Raw genomic sequence first — 18,214 nt, 5'->3', positions numbered from 1 at the left:
TTCTCTCCCTTACTAAATTAATCAGTACCCACACGGTGTCCTTGTTTCTCCTTTAACTGTTCCTGCAGTAGTAACAGCTCATTATAGGGCTCTTGAATTGCCTTACAGGTCTAGACTGAGTTTTGCTCTGGCCTGTTGCTGTGCTTGGAGGCTGCTGTCCTTGCAGACCAGATGAACTAACTTCTGCCACCCTGCCTTGGCAGTTTATTCCATCCGTGTCACAGCTCTGTCTGCAACACTGACAGCTCCAGCTCAGCCAGTCAGGTCCCTGGCTGAGGACATTGCCTCACATGTGGGCTGAACCACCCCAGCTGTGGCACCAGGAAACCTCTGAGTCGCCCCGTGGAAACCTGGTACCAAGTGTCCAAGAGCCCATGTGTTCAAATGCTTCGCTTCAGAGCACAGACATGACATGGCCAGAAGATTGCTGAATGTCTCTCTAGATCTAGGAGCATAAACCCAGAATATAATGCCTAAATTCATTCCGGTGAACATATTCCTCCCCCAGTTTGCAGAAATTAGATCCTTTGCTGTAACCTTTCTGGTGTTCTGTCTAATAATGGGACAAGAAAAGCTGATTCTCATACCAATTTATTTTCTAATAGGAAGAATACAATGCTGTCAAGAAGTGTCTCTGCAGAGGAGAGAGAATACATCAGTGGGTACTTCAGGCTGTTTGAAAGGATGTGCCCCTGGAGCCCCAGGGACACATGGAGGGAGACCAGAGGGGACAGAGGAAGGGACATCATGGGCTGCTCCTGTGCTGCTGAGCTGGGCTGGGCTCCTGGGACACAGGGAGCTCATGGCAAGCGGCAGCGCTGCAGAGAGACAGCTCTGCCCAGGAGCAGCTCCTCTGCAAAGCGCAGCAGGGCTGAGGGCTCTGCCTGCAGCACCGAAGGGAGAGGAGGCAGGCAGAGAGTGGAAATGCAGTCTGGGGTGGTGAGATGGCTGAGAGATCACTGGGGGAGAAATCTTCACAGTCCTTAACACAGTAACTCTCTGGGTGCAGGGTGGTGCATATGAGGATCCTGCAATTATCTCCCAGAGCTGGCAGATCCCATGGCTGGAGTGGAGGAGAAGGATCTGTTCCTTAGCATGGACAGGGCACGACAGCTGCCATCTCCCAGCTGCAGGGTGCCCAGGGCTGTCCTGCAGAGCAGGGTCCCTGCACCCCAGGGCTGTGCCAGGGCAGGGACTCTGCTGCCTGCCAGGGTCAGCGCTCAGCCTGCCCGGGGAGATCCCAACAACACTGAGGGGAGAAGCTGTGGGGGGAAGGAGCGACCCCCAGCAGGGCAGCATCCTTCTGCTGCTGGGTTCTCCGTGGGTCAGGGCTGCTCTTCCAATAGGAGGTTTCAAGGAGAAGATCTATACAGGTATTACTACAAAGATCAGGCGCTTTCCCGAGTCTGTCCTTTCAGTCTCCTATTCCAAGACTTGGGGGGTGGGGGAATGGAGGAAGGGATAAATGCAAAAGGAGCTCTCGAGTTGTAAGCAGTCACTGAGACTCCTGAACTGCAACTCAGAGTCATCAGTACATCTGCCAGAAGCCTTATAACATCCCTTCACCACCCCTCTGCCTATGGACAGCAGCAGTATCACCTTGGCTGGACACATCTGCCTTAGATGGACCTGTCCTTTTTTGCAGCCTGCAAACCTCTGCTCTCAGCAGTGCCTGGTGGCTTTTCAGGGTAACATGGCAGTGTGATCAGCCTCCATCTCAGAAAGGTGCCAGCCCAGGGCAGCTGGAGCAAGACAGAGGGACAGAGCAGCTGCCCTCACTCTGCACTGACCCACAGGCATCCTCTGGTCTCGCAGGGCTTGCTCTCTTCTCCCTGCAGCATAAATGATGAGACTTTCTGAACACGCAAGAACACTCTCCAGGGGAGTCGCAGGATTGGACTAGATGATCTTTCGAAGTCCCATCCAATCCCTAACATTCTATGATTCTGTGAAGCTGTAAAAAAACCAAACCTTTCAAATTTCATTTTACCATCCTGTTTCATTCTCTGTCACTGTGCAGATGCTCGCAGGCCCTTTTACACCAGCAGCAGTTTCAGATGACAACTTTGAACCCCAGGTCTGTCCCCTGCCCCCCATTCCATGACCCCTGCTGCAGAGCAGGGCTGACTCCTGGGCAGCCAGCGGGCACAGGCCCTGCTCCTCACGGCACCTCCAGCCAGCACCACCCAGGGCTCAGCCACGGAGCTGAAGGAAGGTCTGGAAAAGGACAAGGGGTGTGGAGCAGGGGGAAGGCATATGTGAAATGGCTTTGGTTTTTCCCAGAGAAGTCTCATCTAAACTGTCACTGTCTTTTCCTCCTTGCACAGGTCCTCATGCCCACAGGCAGCGAATGTCCAACAGCAGCTCCATCACCCAGTTCCTCCTCCTGCCATTCGCAGATATACAGGAGCTGCAGCTCTTGCACTTCTGGCTCTTCCTGGGCATCTACCTGGCTGCCCTCCTGGGCAACGGCCTCAGCTTGTACCAGAGAAGGTTCAGAATTGAAATTAGGAAACATTCTTCATGGAAAAGTTTGTGAAGCAGTGAGCAGGCTGCCCAGGAAAGTGGTTGAGTCACCATTCCTGGAGGTGTTTATGTATAGACGAGGTTCTTAGGGACATGGTTTAGTGCTGGAGTTGGATTCAGTGGTCTTAATGGTCTGCTCCATCTCAAATGATTCCATGATTCTATGATTCTATGCTTGAAGGGTTATCTCCCAGACTGTGGAAATTTCCTTTGTGGCAGGAATCATAGAATCATAAAGAGTGTTGGAAGGGAGCTTCAAAGGCCATCTAGTCCAACCCCCCTGCCATGAGCAGGGACATCTTCAACCAGATCAGGTTGCTCAGAGTCCCATCCAGCCTGGCCTGGGATGTCTCGAGGGATGGGGCACCCATCACCTCTCTCGGCAACCAGTGGTCATGTTTCATCACCCGCATTGTAAAAAGTGTCTTCCACGTGTCTGGCCTGAATTTCCCCTCTTCTAGTTCACAACCATCACCCCTTGTCCTGTCACAACAGGCCCTGTTAAAAAGTCTGGCCCCATCATTCTTATGATCTCAACAGACCTGCGTTATCTGTCTTTCTATGTGAGTATAAGGAAAAATAAATATTTATGTAGAGGTAAATGTATAGTAAAATGCATAGGTGCATCCAGTTACTCAGCAAAGTACATTTCCTACCAGCACTCTCAAAGGAAGAATCTTTCTTCTGAGAAATTGCTGTTTTGATACTGTCTTTGTCACTCCATCCCCTGCCCCACTGGCCACTGGGACCAGGGTTCCCTCAGCTGCCTTCCTTGTGCTGACAATATCTTTGGAGAAGCCCTCCTGGGTGCGCTCCCCTTGCATGGCCATTTCAGCCACTGTTCAGCGCTGGCTTTGCTGGCTCCATCCCTGCACCCCCAGGCCAGGTGTCTGTCTGTCTGTCTCCTGGGAAGCCTGTTCCCCTCCAGCCTCCCTGCACGTCCTTCTGCTGTTTGATCTCCTAAGTCAGAGGGTTGCTGTGCACCCATGCTGACCTCTTGCCAGGCCCTGCTCGACTCCCTGACCATCAGATTAGTTTCTTCCTGGGATTTGAGGATGTTGTCCCTGAATATCCAAGAGAGTTTAACAGCCCCTTTGTTCTCTAGGACAGCCCAAGGAGATCCTCAGCTAACTGAAATCAGCTCTCCGGCAGGACTGCACTGTTGTTCTGCAGTTGTCCTGCTTCTCCACCATCTCACGGTCACTGCAGCCATGGCCGCCCTCATCCTTAGATCCCCAGCCTGATCCACCTTGTCTGTCAGTAAGAGACCAGCCCTAGCCAGCTCGTCCAGTGTTTGTCTCAAAATGCTGTCTTCCACACCTTGCAGGAACCTCCTGGGTTGCTTGTGCCCAGCCCTGCTGCCCTCCCAGCAGACCAAGAGATGGTCCAACTTGCCATGTAATCGAGGACCTGTGACCATGAGGCTTCCTCCAAGGCAAGGGCTGTGCACGCCAGGCTCCCCTCTGCACAGAGCTCATCTCCACCTCCTCATCCACCCGCCTGCCTTCCTGAGGAGCCCTGCCCACCCATGGCTGCCCTCCCACCACCGAGCTGTCCCACCAGGGCTCTGCAGTCCCCATGGGGAGCACGTTGCTGCCTGCCCAGCAGAAACGACAGTGCTGGGTAGGAAAGAGGAGAGGCAGGTAAAGGGGGAGTGTGTGGGAGGTTGGCTGGGAGGTGACCCCTGGTGCCAGAAGAGGATGATGCAAGGTGGGGCATCATGGGAGGGAGGTGCATTTTGAAGTCACATCTTCGGAAACAACCCAACTGGGCATGTGGTGAGACAGGCCTAGTGATGTCACCTGGATGCTGGAAAACAGCCGCAGCAGTGCTGAGAGCCTGGGAGACGGGAGATGCAGGAGAAGGGGAAGATGACATGGCTGGAGGTGGGTTGTGATGCCACTTCTATTGCAGTTACCTGGGGTAGATGTGGACAAAGCTAACATGGCCAGATTGTTACTTGTGAGGTCACCTCATGACAGCAATGTGATTGGCCAGAGGTAGGCAGGTATCATGAGGTCATCAAGGACACCAGACGGGAAGGCTGCAGAAAGATGAGTGAGCCCCTGGGGAGGCCCTGCCCTGGGCTGAAACCACCTGTACGTGCCACGGGAAACTGTGGGACATGCATGAGAAGCTGAGGGATGTGAGAAGGGACCAGAAGTATGGGCAGCTCCGTGTGTGCCAGCTGGGCCTCACAGGTGGCTGCAGATGTGACCAGGTTGGCCAGACTGCACAGAGGGGAGCACTGGGGACTGTCTGGGCAGTCAAGTCTTGCAAGGCCATCAGTGCCTGGAGGAGCCACCAGTGATGCCACTGAAGTCCCAGAGGACCAAGGCAATGGAATCCAAACTATCAAATTTGAGTGCAAGTGGGGAAAACCCGAGCCTACTGGGGAAAAAGAAACTGATGATGGCTATGAATTGTGAGGAGATCGGGGCAGAGAAATTTGGATCATGGAAATAGCCATCTGTGGAAGAGTGGGAAGGAGGGGGGTTCAAGAAACAAGCTGCCCGTGGGGAGGTGGCTGGTCAGTGCTGTTCTGGCCAAATCCCCTGCCTGAACACCATGGTCTGTCCTGCTTAATAGACTGGTTTCAGTTGGGATAGAGTTACTTATATTCATAGCAACTTGTATGAGTTCGTTTTACATTTGTGATGGAAACAGTGTTGGTCCCACCCCAATGTTTCAGTCATTGCTGAGCAGTGCTTGCCCAGTATCAAGGGGATTTCCACTTCTCACACCAACCCCACCAGCATGGGGGCTGTGGGTGCACAAGAAATTGGGAGAGGACATGGCTGGGACAGCTGAACCAAACTGACCAAAGGGGTGTTCCACAACACATGATACCGTGGTCAACAATAAAATCTGGGAGAAGAAGGGAGGGGAGGACATTCGGTGTGATGGTGTTTGTCTTCCCAAGTAACCATTACATGTGATGGAGCCTGGCTTTTCTGAAGATGGCTGAAAACCCTCCTGCCGATGATGCAGTGAATGAATTCCTTAGTTTTCTTTGATTACATGCATAGATTTCGCTTTACCTGTAAAACTGTCTTTATCTCAACCCACAAGTTTTCTTTTGTGTTTCCAATCCTCCGCCTCATCCTGCTGTGGGGCAGTGAGTGACAGACTATGTGGTGCTGAGCTGCTTGTCAGGGTTAAACCACAAAACTAATTAAACTCTGCTCCTGGCTCTTTGCTGTGTGAGTGGGCTCACTATTGTGTGTGCGTTTGGGTGTGATGGCACGTACACACCTTCTTGGTCAATTCTAAGTGAGGCTAGCAAGGAGGAGGAGGACACCAGGATCTGGAGAACCCCAGGGTTGGAATGTCCAAGTGGGTAATATCTCTGAGTCTGGGCTGACCCAAACCCCAGGTCCACACTGGAGGGACCACAGAGGTGTGTGAAACTGCAGGTAGGTTCTACCCAGGATGTACAGACCACTCGTGCAACCTTCACACCAGATCAGCCTGAGAGGGGCAACAGGACAGGGTCAGTTCTGTTGCTCATGGTTGTGTAAGTGCTGCTGTTGGTGTGGTGGCTGTGAGGGTGCTGTTGCCTGTTGGAGTTGGTCTGTGTCAGATTGTCTGTGTCCATCTTTGCTTCCCTGCAGATACCTGCATTTAGTGCTTTCCCTTTGATGACTCCACCTTGGGCCATGTCTCACTCTGTGGGGTCCTGTCACTGCCCACCTCAGGCACAGCCGGTCCGTGTGTATCTCACGGGCTCTCGGGCAGCTCCAGATTCCTCTCCTGGAGGATTGTCCTCTGGCCCATCATGCACTAGGACAGCCCAGTGTGGCTGTATTTCATGACCACTCCCCATCTCCACTGTCAACAGACAGCAAGGGTTGTGTCTTAAATCACAACTCTGTTGTGAATCAGCTTCCAAGGTGATATCGAGCTTTTTCCTCAGGCCCTTTTGAGGGAAATTCCTGGGCCTGTTGTTGAAAACAGCTTTGGAAGAACAACCAAATCTTGAGGAACTGCACTCTGGAGATGTCATTTTGTTACAGAGATGCTATGGGAGACTAAGCTCTGACACAGTGTTAGAAAAACATTTATACAGGTTTCAGGTGTTTTAAAACTATTTATAATGGGTTCATTATTCAGGATAGTGAGCTAAACATGAACAGTAATGTACCAACATAATAACCATAAATAACAATATGGGTAATGCTAACAAAGTAAATGATAAAACAGGGTACAGGCCTGCATTGGGATACAATTAGACATCATTTGTGGACAGTGATGGAAAGATGATCAGTATTGACAAACGCCCATGAAATCACTTTCCTAATGGACTCCTTGAGCTCCTGGTTCCTCATGCTGTAGATGAGGGGGTTCAGTGCTGGAGGCACCAATGCGTATAGAACAGACACCACCAGGTCCAGGAATGGGGAGGAGATGGAGGGGGGCTTCAGGTGGGCAAACATGGCAGTGCTGAGGAACAGGGAGACCACGGCCAGGTGAGGGAGGCACGTGGCAAAGGCTTTGTGCCGTCCCTGCTCAGAGGGGATCCTCAGCACGGCCCTCAAGATCTGCACATAGGACAGCACAATGAACACAAAACACCCAAATGATAAACAGACACTAACCACAAGGAGCACAGCTTCCCTAAAGTAGGACTGTGAGCAGGAGAGCTTGAGGATCTGGGGGATTTCACAGAAGAACTGGTCCAGGGCATCGCCCTTGCACAGTGGCAGTGAAAATGTATTGGCCGTGTGCAGCAGAGCATTGAGAAACCCAGTGGCCCAGGCAGCTGCTGCCATGTGGACACAAGCTCTGCTGCCCAGGAGGGTCCCGTAGTGCAGGGGTTTGCAGATGGCAACGTAGCGGTCGTAGGACATGACGGTGAGGAGAGAAAACTCTGCACCAAACAAGAAAAATACACAAAAGACCTGGGCAGCACATCCTGCAAAAGAAATGACCCTGGTATCCCACAGAGAGTTGGCCATGGATTTGGGCACAGTGACGGAGATACAGCCCATGTTGAGGAGGGCGAGGCTGAGCATGAAGAAGTACATGGGGGTGTGGAGGTGCTGGTCACAGGCTATGGTGGTGATGATGAGGCCGTTGCCCAGGAGGGCAGCCAGGTAGATGCCCAGGAAGAGCCAGAAGTGCAAGAGCTGCAGCTCCCGTGTGTCTGCGAATGGCAGGAGGAGGAACTGGGTGATGGAGCTGCTGTTGGACATTTGCTCTGCCTGTGAACATGAGGACCTGTCATAGGAGGAAAACACAGTGACAAGTTAAGGGAGACTTCTCTGAGCAAAATCAAAGCCATTTCTCACACACCCTCCCCCGCTCCACACCCCTTGTCCTTTTGCAGACCTCCCTTCGGGTCCGTGGCTGAGCCCTGGGTGGTGCTGGCTGGAGGTGCCGTGAGGAGCAGGGCCTGTGCCCGCTGGCTGCCCAGGAGTCAGCCCTGCTCTGCAGCAGGGGTCATGGAACGGGGGGCAGGGGACGGACCTGGGGTTCAGCTGTGTCAGATGGAACCATGCCATGTCTCACCCTTTCCTAATGTCTCAGCACCCCATGTTTGCCCAGGATACACACGGCTCATTTCAAAAACCCAACAGCATTTTCTCTGTCACAGCATCTCTGTGCTCCTCCATGGGGCTTTCAGAGAACACAAAGAAGTTGTAGGACAGGTTTACATCCTGGAGGGAAGATCACAGATCGGAAGGACACCTGAAGGATATGTCCAAGTGTCCTAATGATGGCATTTGATTCAGGGAGACTCAGCTCATTCCCCAGCCCCACACACTGCATTGCCCACAGCCCCACAGGGCAGAGCAAAGCTGGGACACGTGTTCCCATGGACACAGCTGCAGGAAAGGACCCACAAGATCAGGCTGTGAGTCTGCAGCTGAAACTCCCATCCCCAGAGAGCCTGACAGCAAGAACCAGATCACACCAACAGTGACCCAGAGCAGTGGAGCAAGAAGGAAACTGCGGTGAGGGTGGGTGTGAGAGAGGCCAGGGCAGAGGCAGCCGGGCACTCAGACAGCGTCACCCTTCCCCAGCTGTGCAGCCACCTCCCACACACCAGCATTGCCGGGCAGCTGCTCTCAGCCCCTGTGCTCTGCAGAGGGAACTGGAGCTCTGGCTGCACAGGAGCTGCTTCATGCCTTGGAGCCCCCGGCCCTGAGGGCAGAGGCTTTGCTGGGTGGGAGAGGAGGCGAGGGGGCTGCTCACAGGAGGGATCTGCACTGCGGGGATCATACGGAGTTTTCTGTGTTCTCCCTCCATAACAATTCCAGGTTTAGTTTCCTCTCATTTCTGATCATTTCCCTGCTTCCTGGAGATTTTCCCCCTGGGAGGTGTTTCCCTGCCCATGTCTCTTCCCTGTCAGTGCTCACAGACCATCCCACCTTCTGTTCCTTCACCCTGGCCCTACAGATCCTGCCTGTTCACAGGGCACTGCCTGAGGGCATCTTCCTGTTTGCAGACTGGGGAAAAGGACAGGTCAGAGTAAGACTGACAGGTATAGCCAATGTGATGCAGGTGCTGTGCACAGGCAGAGCAGCAGCTGAAGGGATGTTATGAGGCTTCTGGCAGATGTGATGATTAATCGGAGTTGCAGTTCAGGAGTCTCAGTGACTTGTTTAAGCATGAGAGCTCATTTTCATTTTTTCCTTTCCTGCACCCCCCAGCCCTTGGGATAGGAAACTGAAAAGACAGGCTCAGGAAAGCTCCCTATCTCTCTGGTAATCCTTGCATTGATCTTCTGCTTGAGGCATCCACTTGGAAATATCCTGGGGTGATCTGGAGCTGTGAAAGAGCCCTGACCCACACAGCACCCCCTTAACAGCAGAAGCACCTTTCCTGCCTTGACACGGGTCGCTCCTTCCCCCCACAGCTTCTCCCCACAGCACCGTGGGGATCTCCCCGGGCAGGCTGAGCGCTGACCCTGGCAGGCGGCAGAGTCCCTGCCCCGGCACAGCCCTGGGGTGCAGGGACCCTGCTCTGCAGGACAGCCCTGGGCACCCCTGGGTGCTCACCTGGCTTCACAGCTGTTCAAAATTGCCTGACAAGAGCCCCCTCCTTACTGATCCCTCAAGCTGTGTCTGTGCTAACTTGAGGAGATGCCTCCAGGAGCTACAGCTGCATTGCCCTGCACCCAGAGACTTACCATGGCAAGGGCTGCAAAGATTTCTCCTCCAGTGCTCTCTCAGCCGTCTCACTACCCCAGACTGTGTTTCCCCTCTCTGTGCCTGTCTCCTATCCCCTCGGTCCTGCAGGCAGAGCCCTCAGCCTTGCTGCGCTTTGCAGAGGAGCTGCTCCTGTGCAGAGCTGTCTCTCTGCAGCGCTGCCGCTTGCCATGAGCTCCCTGTGTCCCAGGAGCCCAGCCCAGCTCAGCAGCACAGGAGCAGCCCAAGGCACTTTAATGACCCCTCTGGTGGGTTTGCTGCTGAGTCCATGAACCTCAGACCCTGGAGGAAGCTGAAGAAACCTCTCAAGAAGTCCAAGTCAGATTCAAACTCCAAAGTTTCTTGTTCTGTTCCTGGGTTCCCCTGAGAAACACTACTGAGGAAGTGACCCCAGGGTCTGGTTAGAGAAGAAAACTGGAGGCAGAGATGACAGGTCAGGACAAGCAAGGTGAAGGTCTCTCTGATGATCCGAAAACCTGGATGTGTTTCATTAATCAAAGGGCCAAGCCCTGATCCCCAGCCCTGGGAAGGCAGATCCTGTCCCTCCCACGTTGCCCAGGGCCCTTCCTGGGACAGTGTGATGTGGGGCTGTGCAAGGCCAAGGGCAGGACTATGGTCCCACACCTCCCAGGTTCCTGGCTGGGGACAAGGAGGCCATGAGGCCCCTGTGCTGTAAGGACAAGGTGTCTCCTCACAGGCATCAGAGCTGGAGACAACAGCCACAGCCAAGGGGAGAAGGAGCTCATGTCTGTTGGGGGCTTTCAGCCTCTTTACATCCCTTGATCATCTCCACGACAGCCTGTCCTATGCTGTGGCATCCCCTGCACCTCTTTCCCTGCAGGCTGGAGACATCCCCCCTGCTGCCCCACCTTGCTCTTGTCTGAGCATCTTCCTTCCTTTGCTGATCTCTCTCCATCCTCCCCAGCTGTTCCTTGAAGCACAAAGCCTTGGGCTGATGCAGACTGCCTCTGGGTGACCTGCTCCACCACAGCACTGCCCTTCCACTCACATTCCTTGCTGCTCATGTCCAGCCTGGACCTCCCCAGCTGCACTGTGTGCCATTATTTCTTTGTCATGCGCTTTCCCACTATGAAGAAAACCTCCACCATCTCGGAAACCACCCTTCCAGCACTCTCAGGCTACTCCTACACTGCTGCAGCCTCCCCAGCGCTGCTGGGCCAGAGCAGCCCAGGTCCCTCAGCATCCCACACCATGTGCACAAGGTCCTGATCCCTGCCTTGGCACAGCCCTGCACTCTCCAGTTCCTCCCTGCTTCTCCAAACTGGGAGCCGCACACTGGCACACACCCGTGTGTGTGGGGTCACACCAGTGCTGAACCAAATGGGATGAGAACTCCAGGTGTCTGGGTCCCCACGCTCCTCCTCATGCAGCCCCGTGTGCAGCTGCCTTGTTCATGGTGAGCGTGCAGCACGGGCTTGTGTGGCGGCCCTTGTAGTGCCCAGGCCCTTCTCCTCAGGGTCCCTGCTCAGCGTGTCAGGTCCTGCTCTGTCCTGATGGATGGGGTTATTCTCCTGCCCCGATACAGGACTGGCCGCTTCTCCTCGTACAACTTCAGAGCTCTTTGATGGGTGAATTCCAAAGTTTCTCAAGCACAATTAGCTCAGCTGTTAATCTTTGCATGCAGATGGTTTAACCTGATAAAGGTGTCTCTCCCAAGTTAACAGCAGGAGGAGTTACAGGACACTGCAAATAGCCCCTCCTGGAGAAACTGTGGCATCTTGGGGGTCTGGTACTCATAATGCCCGAGGTCTGGACTTAGAGGGGAAGTTTCCCTTCATGTGGGGGAACATCAGGAATGTGTGGAGCTCTGTCTGGGGACAGACAATGTCAGCTGAAGGCTGAGAAGTCAGCATGAGAGGGCAGAACAACATGGACAATGTTGTGGTGGGTGGACATCAGCTACTGACTCACTGATGAGGAGGAGGAATTAGATGAGGCCTCCTTCAGACAAATGAAAGAAGCCTCATGTTTCCAGGGCTGTGTCCTCATGGCAAACCTAAGATATCCCAATATCTGCAAGGTACCAGCCATGCAGGAGGGTTTTGGAGCTCATGGACAACATCTTCCTGACACGGGTGGCTGAGGAGTCAGTGAGGTGAGGTGCCCTGTGGGACTTCACACTTACAAACCAGAAAGGGTTGGTCAGGGATGTAACAGTCAGGGCTGGGAAAGTAGAGTTGAGGCTCCTGGGAGATGATAACAAGGCAAAGAGCAGGATTTCAGGAGAGCAGGCTTTGGCCTGCTGAGGGACCTACTTGGGTCCTATGGGATATGACCTTGGTGTCTGCAGTGTTTTTTCTCTCACATTTCCTCCCTCCTCTCTCCCACCTGCTGTTGTGCAGCGTTTTTTACCCTTTCTCAAATACAATATCACAGAGGTGCTGCCAGCATCCCTGAGTGGCTCAGGTTTGGCAAGGAGTGGGTCCATCTTGGAGCCAGCTCATATCGGCTCTGTCTGACATCAAACTCCTGTTGTCTTCTCAGAGAGGTGACAACTGTAGCACACCCACACTCACCCCAGTTCCAAGACTTTGCCATGTAAACCCGGTAGATGGTGACAATGTGTTGGGTGTTACAAACTACTTGATCATGGAGAAGAAGTGGAAAAGATCTTCTGTCAGCAACCTGAGGAAGTCACCAGTAAATGAGCATGTTCCTATGGGGAGCTGTCATTGCCCTGATATTCACTGGCCAGGCAAAGCAGCAGGTGCCAACCGTCCAGAGGATCTTGGGCCAACTGCTTTACAGAGGGGAGGGTGGAAGGCCAGCAGCAGAGCACAGGCTGGTGGGCTCCAGAGGAGAAGACACAGACATACTGGAGGATGGCGGGCGAGATGGTGACATCGTGACATGGAAGTAGGTCTGAAGGGTGAAGGAACTCAGGAAATCTGGGAAGCCTTACAGGACAGCCTGCTCCAAGCACAAGAATGATCTCTCCAAGTACCCATGAAAAGAAGCATTTATCTCATGAAGCTGCTCCTCTGAGCTGGTGAAGCTCCAGGGCAAAAAGGCAGCACACAGGAGGTGGAAGCAGGGGAAGCTGCAAAGGAAGAATTTAGAAACCTTGTCCATGGATGTGGGGATGATGCCAAAGCTCCGCTGGACTTGACTCCTGCAGCAGATGCTGAGGGCAGCAAGATAAGCTGACACTGCTTCATTTGCAGTAAAAGAATAGACAGGGTGAATGCAGGCCTGCTGCTGAACTTCGTAAGAGAGGGCTGAACTTCGTAAGACAGGACTGAGGTGCTTCACGGCTTCTTTGCCTCCATCTACACCAGCAAGGTCTCCTGGGACTTTGTTCCTGAAGGCAGGAGTCTGGAGAACAGCCAGGAGTGGATGGGGCTCAAGTCAGGGGTTACCTGAGCAAACTCAGACACCATTACAGAAAAGGAGATGAGTCATTTGACCATCTCCCTGAACACAAGTATCGCTGTGCTGTTGCACCTGAGATTCCCAGGAACTCCCACCTTTTGGTACAGAGGAGGGTGATTCCTCTGGAGGTGCTCTGGTGATTTAGGCACCCACATTTCTGTTATATCCAGTCTTTATCAGGAGATGCTCCACATCAATATGAACAGGAGACTGCTGATACCACCTATTGTGGAAAGGCAGGGAAGGGTGAGGAGGAAAGGAAATAGAAGAAATACTGGTTTATTGCTATTTATTATGGAAATGCTCTCTGCTTGGCTATTCCTGAAATCTCTCTAATCATCCACACCAGACTTGGAGCATTTAGGAAAATGATGCACAAAGCCTTGCCATGTAAGGGCATTTTAGTGTTAATGAGCCCTCTGCTGCCGTGATCCTGAACTGCAGCTACTGAAAGAACAAACCTCTAATGAAGTGAAAGGCCAAAGCAAAACTCAAGGTTCTGAGCGTGCTTCGGACCCCATGAAGGGCCATCACCGACAAAGCTGCAAAGGAAACAACCAGTCGAGGTCCCTGTCCCTGGAGGCTGGTGAAGGAAAGACTTGAAGACACTGGTTACAGGTGGTGAGGGCAATGTGGAGGTGGCTCTGGTGCCATGTCAGCCCTTGATGCTTGTTTATCACCAGAATGGCTGAGACTTGATCCCTGGGACCTGGTAGATTTTTCTCAAATGTTTTTCAAGGCTTTGCCTGTGGTCAGTGTGAGTGTTTTGTGTTTTGGGGGTGGGTTTCATGTGAAGTGCTGTTGCTTTAACTGCAAGGCTCTGGTTTTCTGTGGAGTTGGAAATGCCTGTGAGTTCCTCACAACTCCTCCAGCTTCTTTCATGCACCTGGCAATGGTCACCAATCACCTCAATGTCCCAGTCCCAAACTTGCTTGAATCCTCTATTGGTATCTGTACCACATCACTCCAGAAGCTCCATGCATCCACCATGTTCATGGATGATACCTGAGGACCATGCAAGCATGGGCAGTGCAAGAGAGGAGCAGAGCAAGGTCAGCTCATGGGCCATGCCTGAGCACAGCCCCCCCAGCAGCAGCCATTCCCCATCTCCCAGGCACAGCCAGGCCCACAGCAGGCAAATGTCACTGCCATATATGATTAGCCCAAGAGAGGCCTTTCTTCCTTCCATATTCCCAGGAAAATCTTCCTCCTATTCCTCCTCCACCTGCAGACAACAACTGCTTTCCATTTCTGGGCTCAGCCATGGCTGTAAGGGTTCACTAAACCATCAGCCATCTCATTGCTTCTCCCTGACACGCCCTGTCCCTCTCCCACAACTACACATGGTCAATCTCTGCTGCTCAGGGCCTCCCGCTCTTCAGAAGAGGCCTTGAGCTCTTTGGTTCTTCCTGGTGCTTATTATGAACTTCCTCGCTCACCCCAGAGTTCATGGTGAGCTTTCTTGTCCATAACAGCCCCTTTATGACCATGGCTTACTAAATGGTTGTCTTTTTATGATCATTTGTGCAGAAAGAGTAGTCACAGGAAAACACTGAATGTGTCAAAACTGATAGTGAGTGCAGTGCCATAAAAACCTGATGAGTTACCTGCATTGATGTGTCTCTCCTGGAAGGAGTCTGTCCCGAGAAGGGCATCCAGCTTCTGCCACTCCCTGGAGAGGCACATGAGCAGTGTCGGTGCACCTGGGGAGGAACAGGGTGATTTTTGCCAGACCACCCTTCATCTGAACCACTTAGATATGTACTTATGGATGGGGTGTCATGCCTTTTACTGCAAATACCTATTGGATTGGCACTGCCAGTGGGGCTACCACAGATGCAGACTGCTGTGTTACAGATATTTACTATTTTTAATACTGACACTCTTAAAGAAATTAAACAAAGACTTGAATGATTATTGATGCCTCTTAACATGATTATCCACAGAAGGCACAGCAGCTTTGCATCTCAAGAAATGGGATGCCAGAGCACAAGGGCAGGATGGCTTGGGCTCTGTCCTGGCATCTGGAAACTGAAGTGTGCGCCCATCTCCCAACACCCGCCCTGCCCAGTGAAGGGTGTGAGAAACTCTGCCAATGAGCTCTGAAATCAGAGTCACGACAGGTATCTTATGTGTAACTGCAGACAGTGTTGTCCTGCCAGCTCAGGATTGGAGCTTCCATCCCTGAAGGTATTGAAAAGATGTGTAGACATGGTGCTTAGGGATATGGTGTAATGGGTGGACTTGGCAGTGTCGTATTTACGATTGGACTTTATGACCTTAAGGGTCTTTTCCAACCTAAATTATGATTTGAGTCAAAACCATTTCCATTCCCATCACCTCCAGCTGCCCCCGAGGTCGGCTGTTGTGTGGCACAACTGGCCTGGCTCTCCAGGCAGGTTGGGCACTGGTTTGGTGCCTCTGTTGGGAGTTTTCCCCTTTCTGGGGTAAAAGATCTTCAATGAGAGACAGTCATAGAGATCTGAGTTGCAGAGATTTGAAGCAGTCCTTTCAAAATCTGAGCCGGCTCAGTTTTGGAGCCAGCGAAAAATAGAGACAATCTCAAGGATGTTTTTGAAAAGTGGTACAATCGCTAATAAGAATAACAGGGAATTCCTTATTCTTGATGATGATGATGATGACGATGAACTAAAGTTTTTTAACTTCATTCCCAACAGTCGTTCTTGCTTCTCAAAGCAGCTGCTATGTCTCAGTAGCTAACCTCTTGCATGGAGTTCTTTTTAAGAGCTTTTCCTCTCACTTCTACCATTTTTATCATTTAGAAAGTATTTCTTTGGACAGAATTGCCCTGAAATCACCCCTTTCATACTTTTCCCCCTTTTTTTCTGGTGTGAGTGGAGGTGACACAGGGCAGATTACTTCTTTTTTAGGCAAAGAAGGCCAAGGAACAGATCTCAGGTCAGTGCAAAGGCACAAAGGAAGCCAGAATGTTTATGTGGTGTGCACTGACACACACCGTCACCTGCATTTCCAGTCTCTCAAGTCCCAACAGTGCAGCAGAGACTGGAGTTCTGAGCTCCCTTCATCTGCCCTTCGTGACACATGTAAAATGAAACTACCCCAGCCAAAGAGTTGGTTTTGATTCTCTTCACAGCCTGAAGCCCCACATGGGTCAGGAGACAAGCCAGGATACCCAACGAGGACTCACATGCTCTGCACTTAAAGTTCAGGTGTTCCCAAGAATCTCAGCAGACAAGAAATGCCAATTCCTGGGTGCAAGGAGCTGGTCAAGAGCCTCGTCTCTATTTCTGTAACGATGCCTTTGCCGCCTGGCTGATGTGCAGACTCTGTACATGGATGCTGACACCTGTTGAGCAACCTGCTCTGAAAGGATGAACAAGGTGGGCATGAGGACAGCAGAACAGAAGAACCTGGGTGGGGGCAAATGAAAAGGGATGCACAAGATGTGGTCAGGGCTGTTTGGGGGCACTTGTAAAGCAGCCCTGCACCTCATGTGAATTATTCCTGTGGTCAGAGAGAACCTGAGAGCTGTCCCTAAATTGAAAACATGAAGGGGATGAAAGGACAGCATCATTCAGGCTGGATGAGACCTCGGGAGGTGTCTAGACCAACCTCCTGCTCAAAGCACGGTCAGACCAGATTACTCAGTGCTTTATCCAAACACATCTTGGCCACTTTCTGGGACAGAGTGGATGCGCACCCCTGGGAAACAGCTTCCAGTGCTTGACTGTCCTCATGACTGGAAAGTTTCTCCCTTTCTATAGCACCTTTCCAAGCCTGACCATCCAGATTGTTTTTTACCCATCTACTTACACACTGACACAGATCATAATAGCCTACCTTGGACACAAGAATATTGTGGGGGATGATGCTGAATGCCTTGCTGACTTCCAGGTAACAGACCACCACTGCTCTCCCCACATCCAGCAACCCTGTCCTTTCCTCACAGAGAGCAAAGAGGATGGACAGGCACAACCTGCCCTGGGTAAACACCATCACCTTCTCTTTCACACACCCAGAAATGGGGTCCCACTGGCCATGCTCTGGGGCACAGCCCTCAGTTCCCCTGCTCACCCATTGGCCATTTTTGAAAAGTGCACCCAATGTGTGAGAGCTGCCAGTGGTCAGGGAGTCCCCCCAGTCTCCATGAGCTTTCCAAGAAGGTGGAGAGTGGCCTCACTGTGACATGGTCCTGCTGTCTCAGCTCCTGGGATGCTGCCCCTCCTGTCCCATAGACTGGAAAGGATTGTGTTAGTTCCAGGGACCCCTGGCTTGATCCCCATCCACTGCTGGTTGTTCTGCCTCCAGTGACAGAGGCCTGGGAGACCTTGCTGGTGAAGATGGAGGACCAGAGACACAGAGAATATCACTTCTTTCCCTTATTGAATTCATCAGTAACTACAAGTTGTTTGTTTCTCCTTTAACTGTTCCTGCAGTAGTAACAGCTCATTATAGGGCTCTTGAATTGCCTTACAGGTCTAGACTGAGTTTTGCTCTGGCCTGTTGCTGTGCTTGGAGGCTGCTGTCCTTGCAGACCAGATGAACTAACTTCTGCCACCCTGCCTTGGCAGTTTATTCCATCCGTGTCACAGCTCTGTCTGCAACACTGACAGCTCCAGCTCACCCAGTCAGGTCCCTGGCTGAGGACATTGCCTCACATCTGGGCTGAACCACCCCAGCTGTGGCACCAGGAAACCTCTGAGTCGCCCCATGGAAACCTGGTACCAAGTGTCCAAGAGCCCATGTGTTCAAATGCTTTGCTTCAGAGCACAGACATGACATGGCCAGAAGATTGCTCAATGTCTCTCTAGATCTAGGAGGATAAACCCAGAATATAATGCATAAATTCATTCCGGTGAACATATTCCTCCCCCAGTTTGCAGAAATTAGATCCTTTGCTGTAACCTTTCTGGTGTTCTGTCTAATAATGGGACAAGAAAAGCTGATTCTCATACCAATTTATTTTCTAATAGGAAGAATACAATGCTGTCAAGAAATGTCTCTGCAGAGGAGAGAGAATACATCAGTGAGTACTTCAGGCTGTTTGAAAGGATGTGCCCCTGGAGCCCCAGGGACAGCTGGAGGGAGCCCAGAGGGGACAGAGAAAGGGACATCATGGTCTGCTCCTGTGCTGCTGAGCTGGGCTGGGCTCCTGGGAC

The 18,214-nt window shown here is 52.1% G+C and overlaps 1 protein-coding gene across 1 annotated transcript; it reads right to left on the bottom strand.

Annotated features, from left to right (window-relative positions):
- Window positions 1-6,761: 6,761 nt before the first annotated feature.
- Window positions 6,762-7,721, bottom strand: LOC135999538 (olfactory receptor 14J1-like). The gene has a single exon (XM_065653107.1). It carries the CDS (start codon window positions 7,719-7,721, stop codon window positions 6,762-6,764), a length of 960 nt encoding a protein of 319 aa, XP_065509179.1.
- Window positions 7,722-18,214: the final 10,493 nt, after the last annotated feature.

Source organism: Caloenas nicobarica, chromosome 28, assembly GCF_036013445.1.
Source record: "Caloenas nicobarica isolate bCalNic1 chromosome 28, bCalNic1.hap1, whole genome shotgun sequence".
NCBI lineage: Eukaryota > Metazoa > Chordata > Aves > Columbiformes > Columbidae > Caloenas > Caloenas nicobarica.
This window is presented reverse-complemented; position numbering and strand designations above follow the sequence as displayed.

Excerpts from the sequence above, each read along its gene's own strand:
- LOC135999538 (XM_065653107.1), bottom strand. The coding sequence starts at position 7,721 with ATGTCCAACAGCAGCTCCATCACCCAGTTCCTCCTCCTGCCATTCGCA.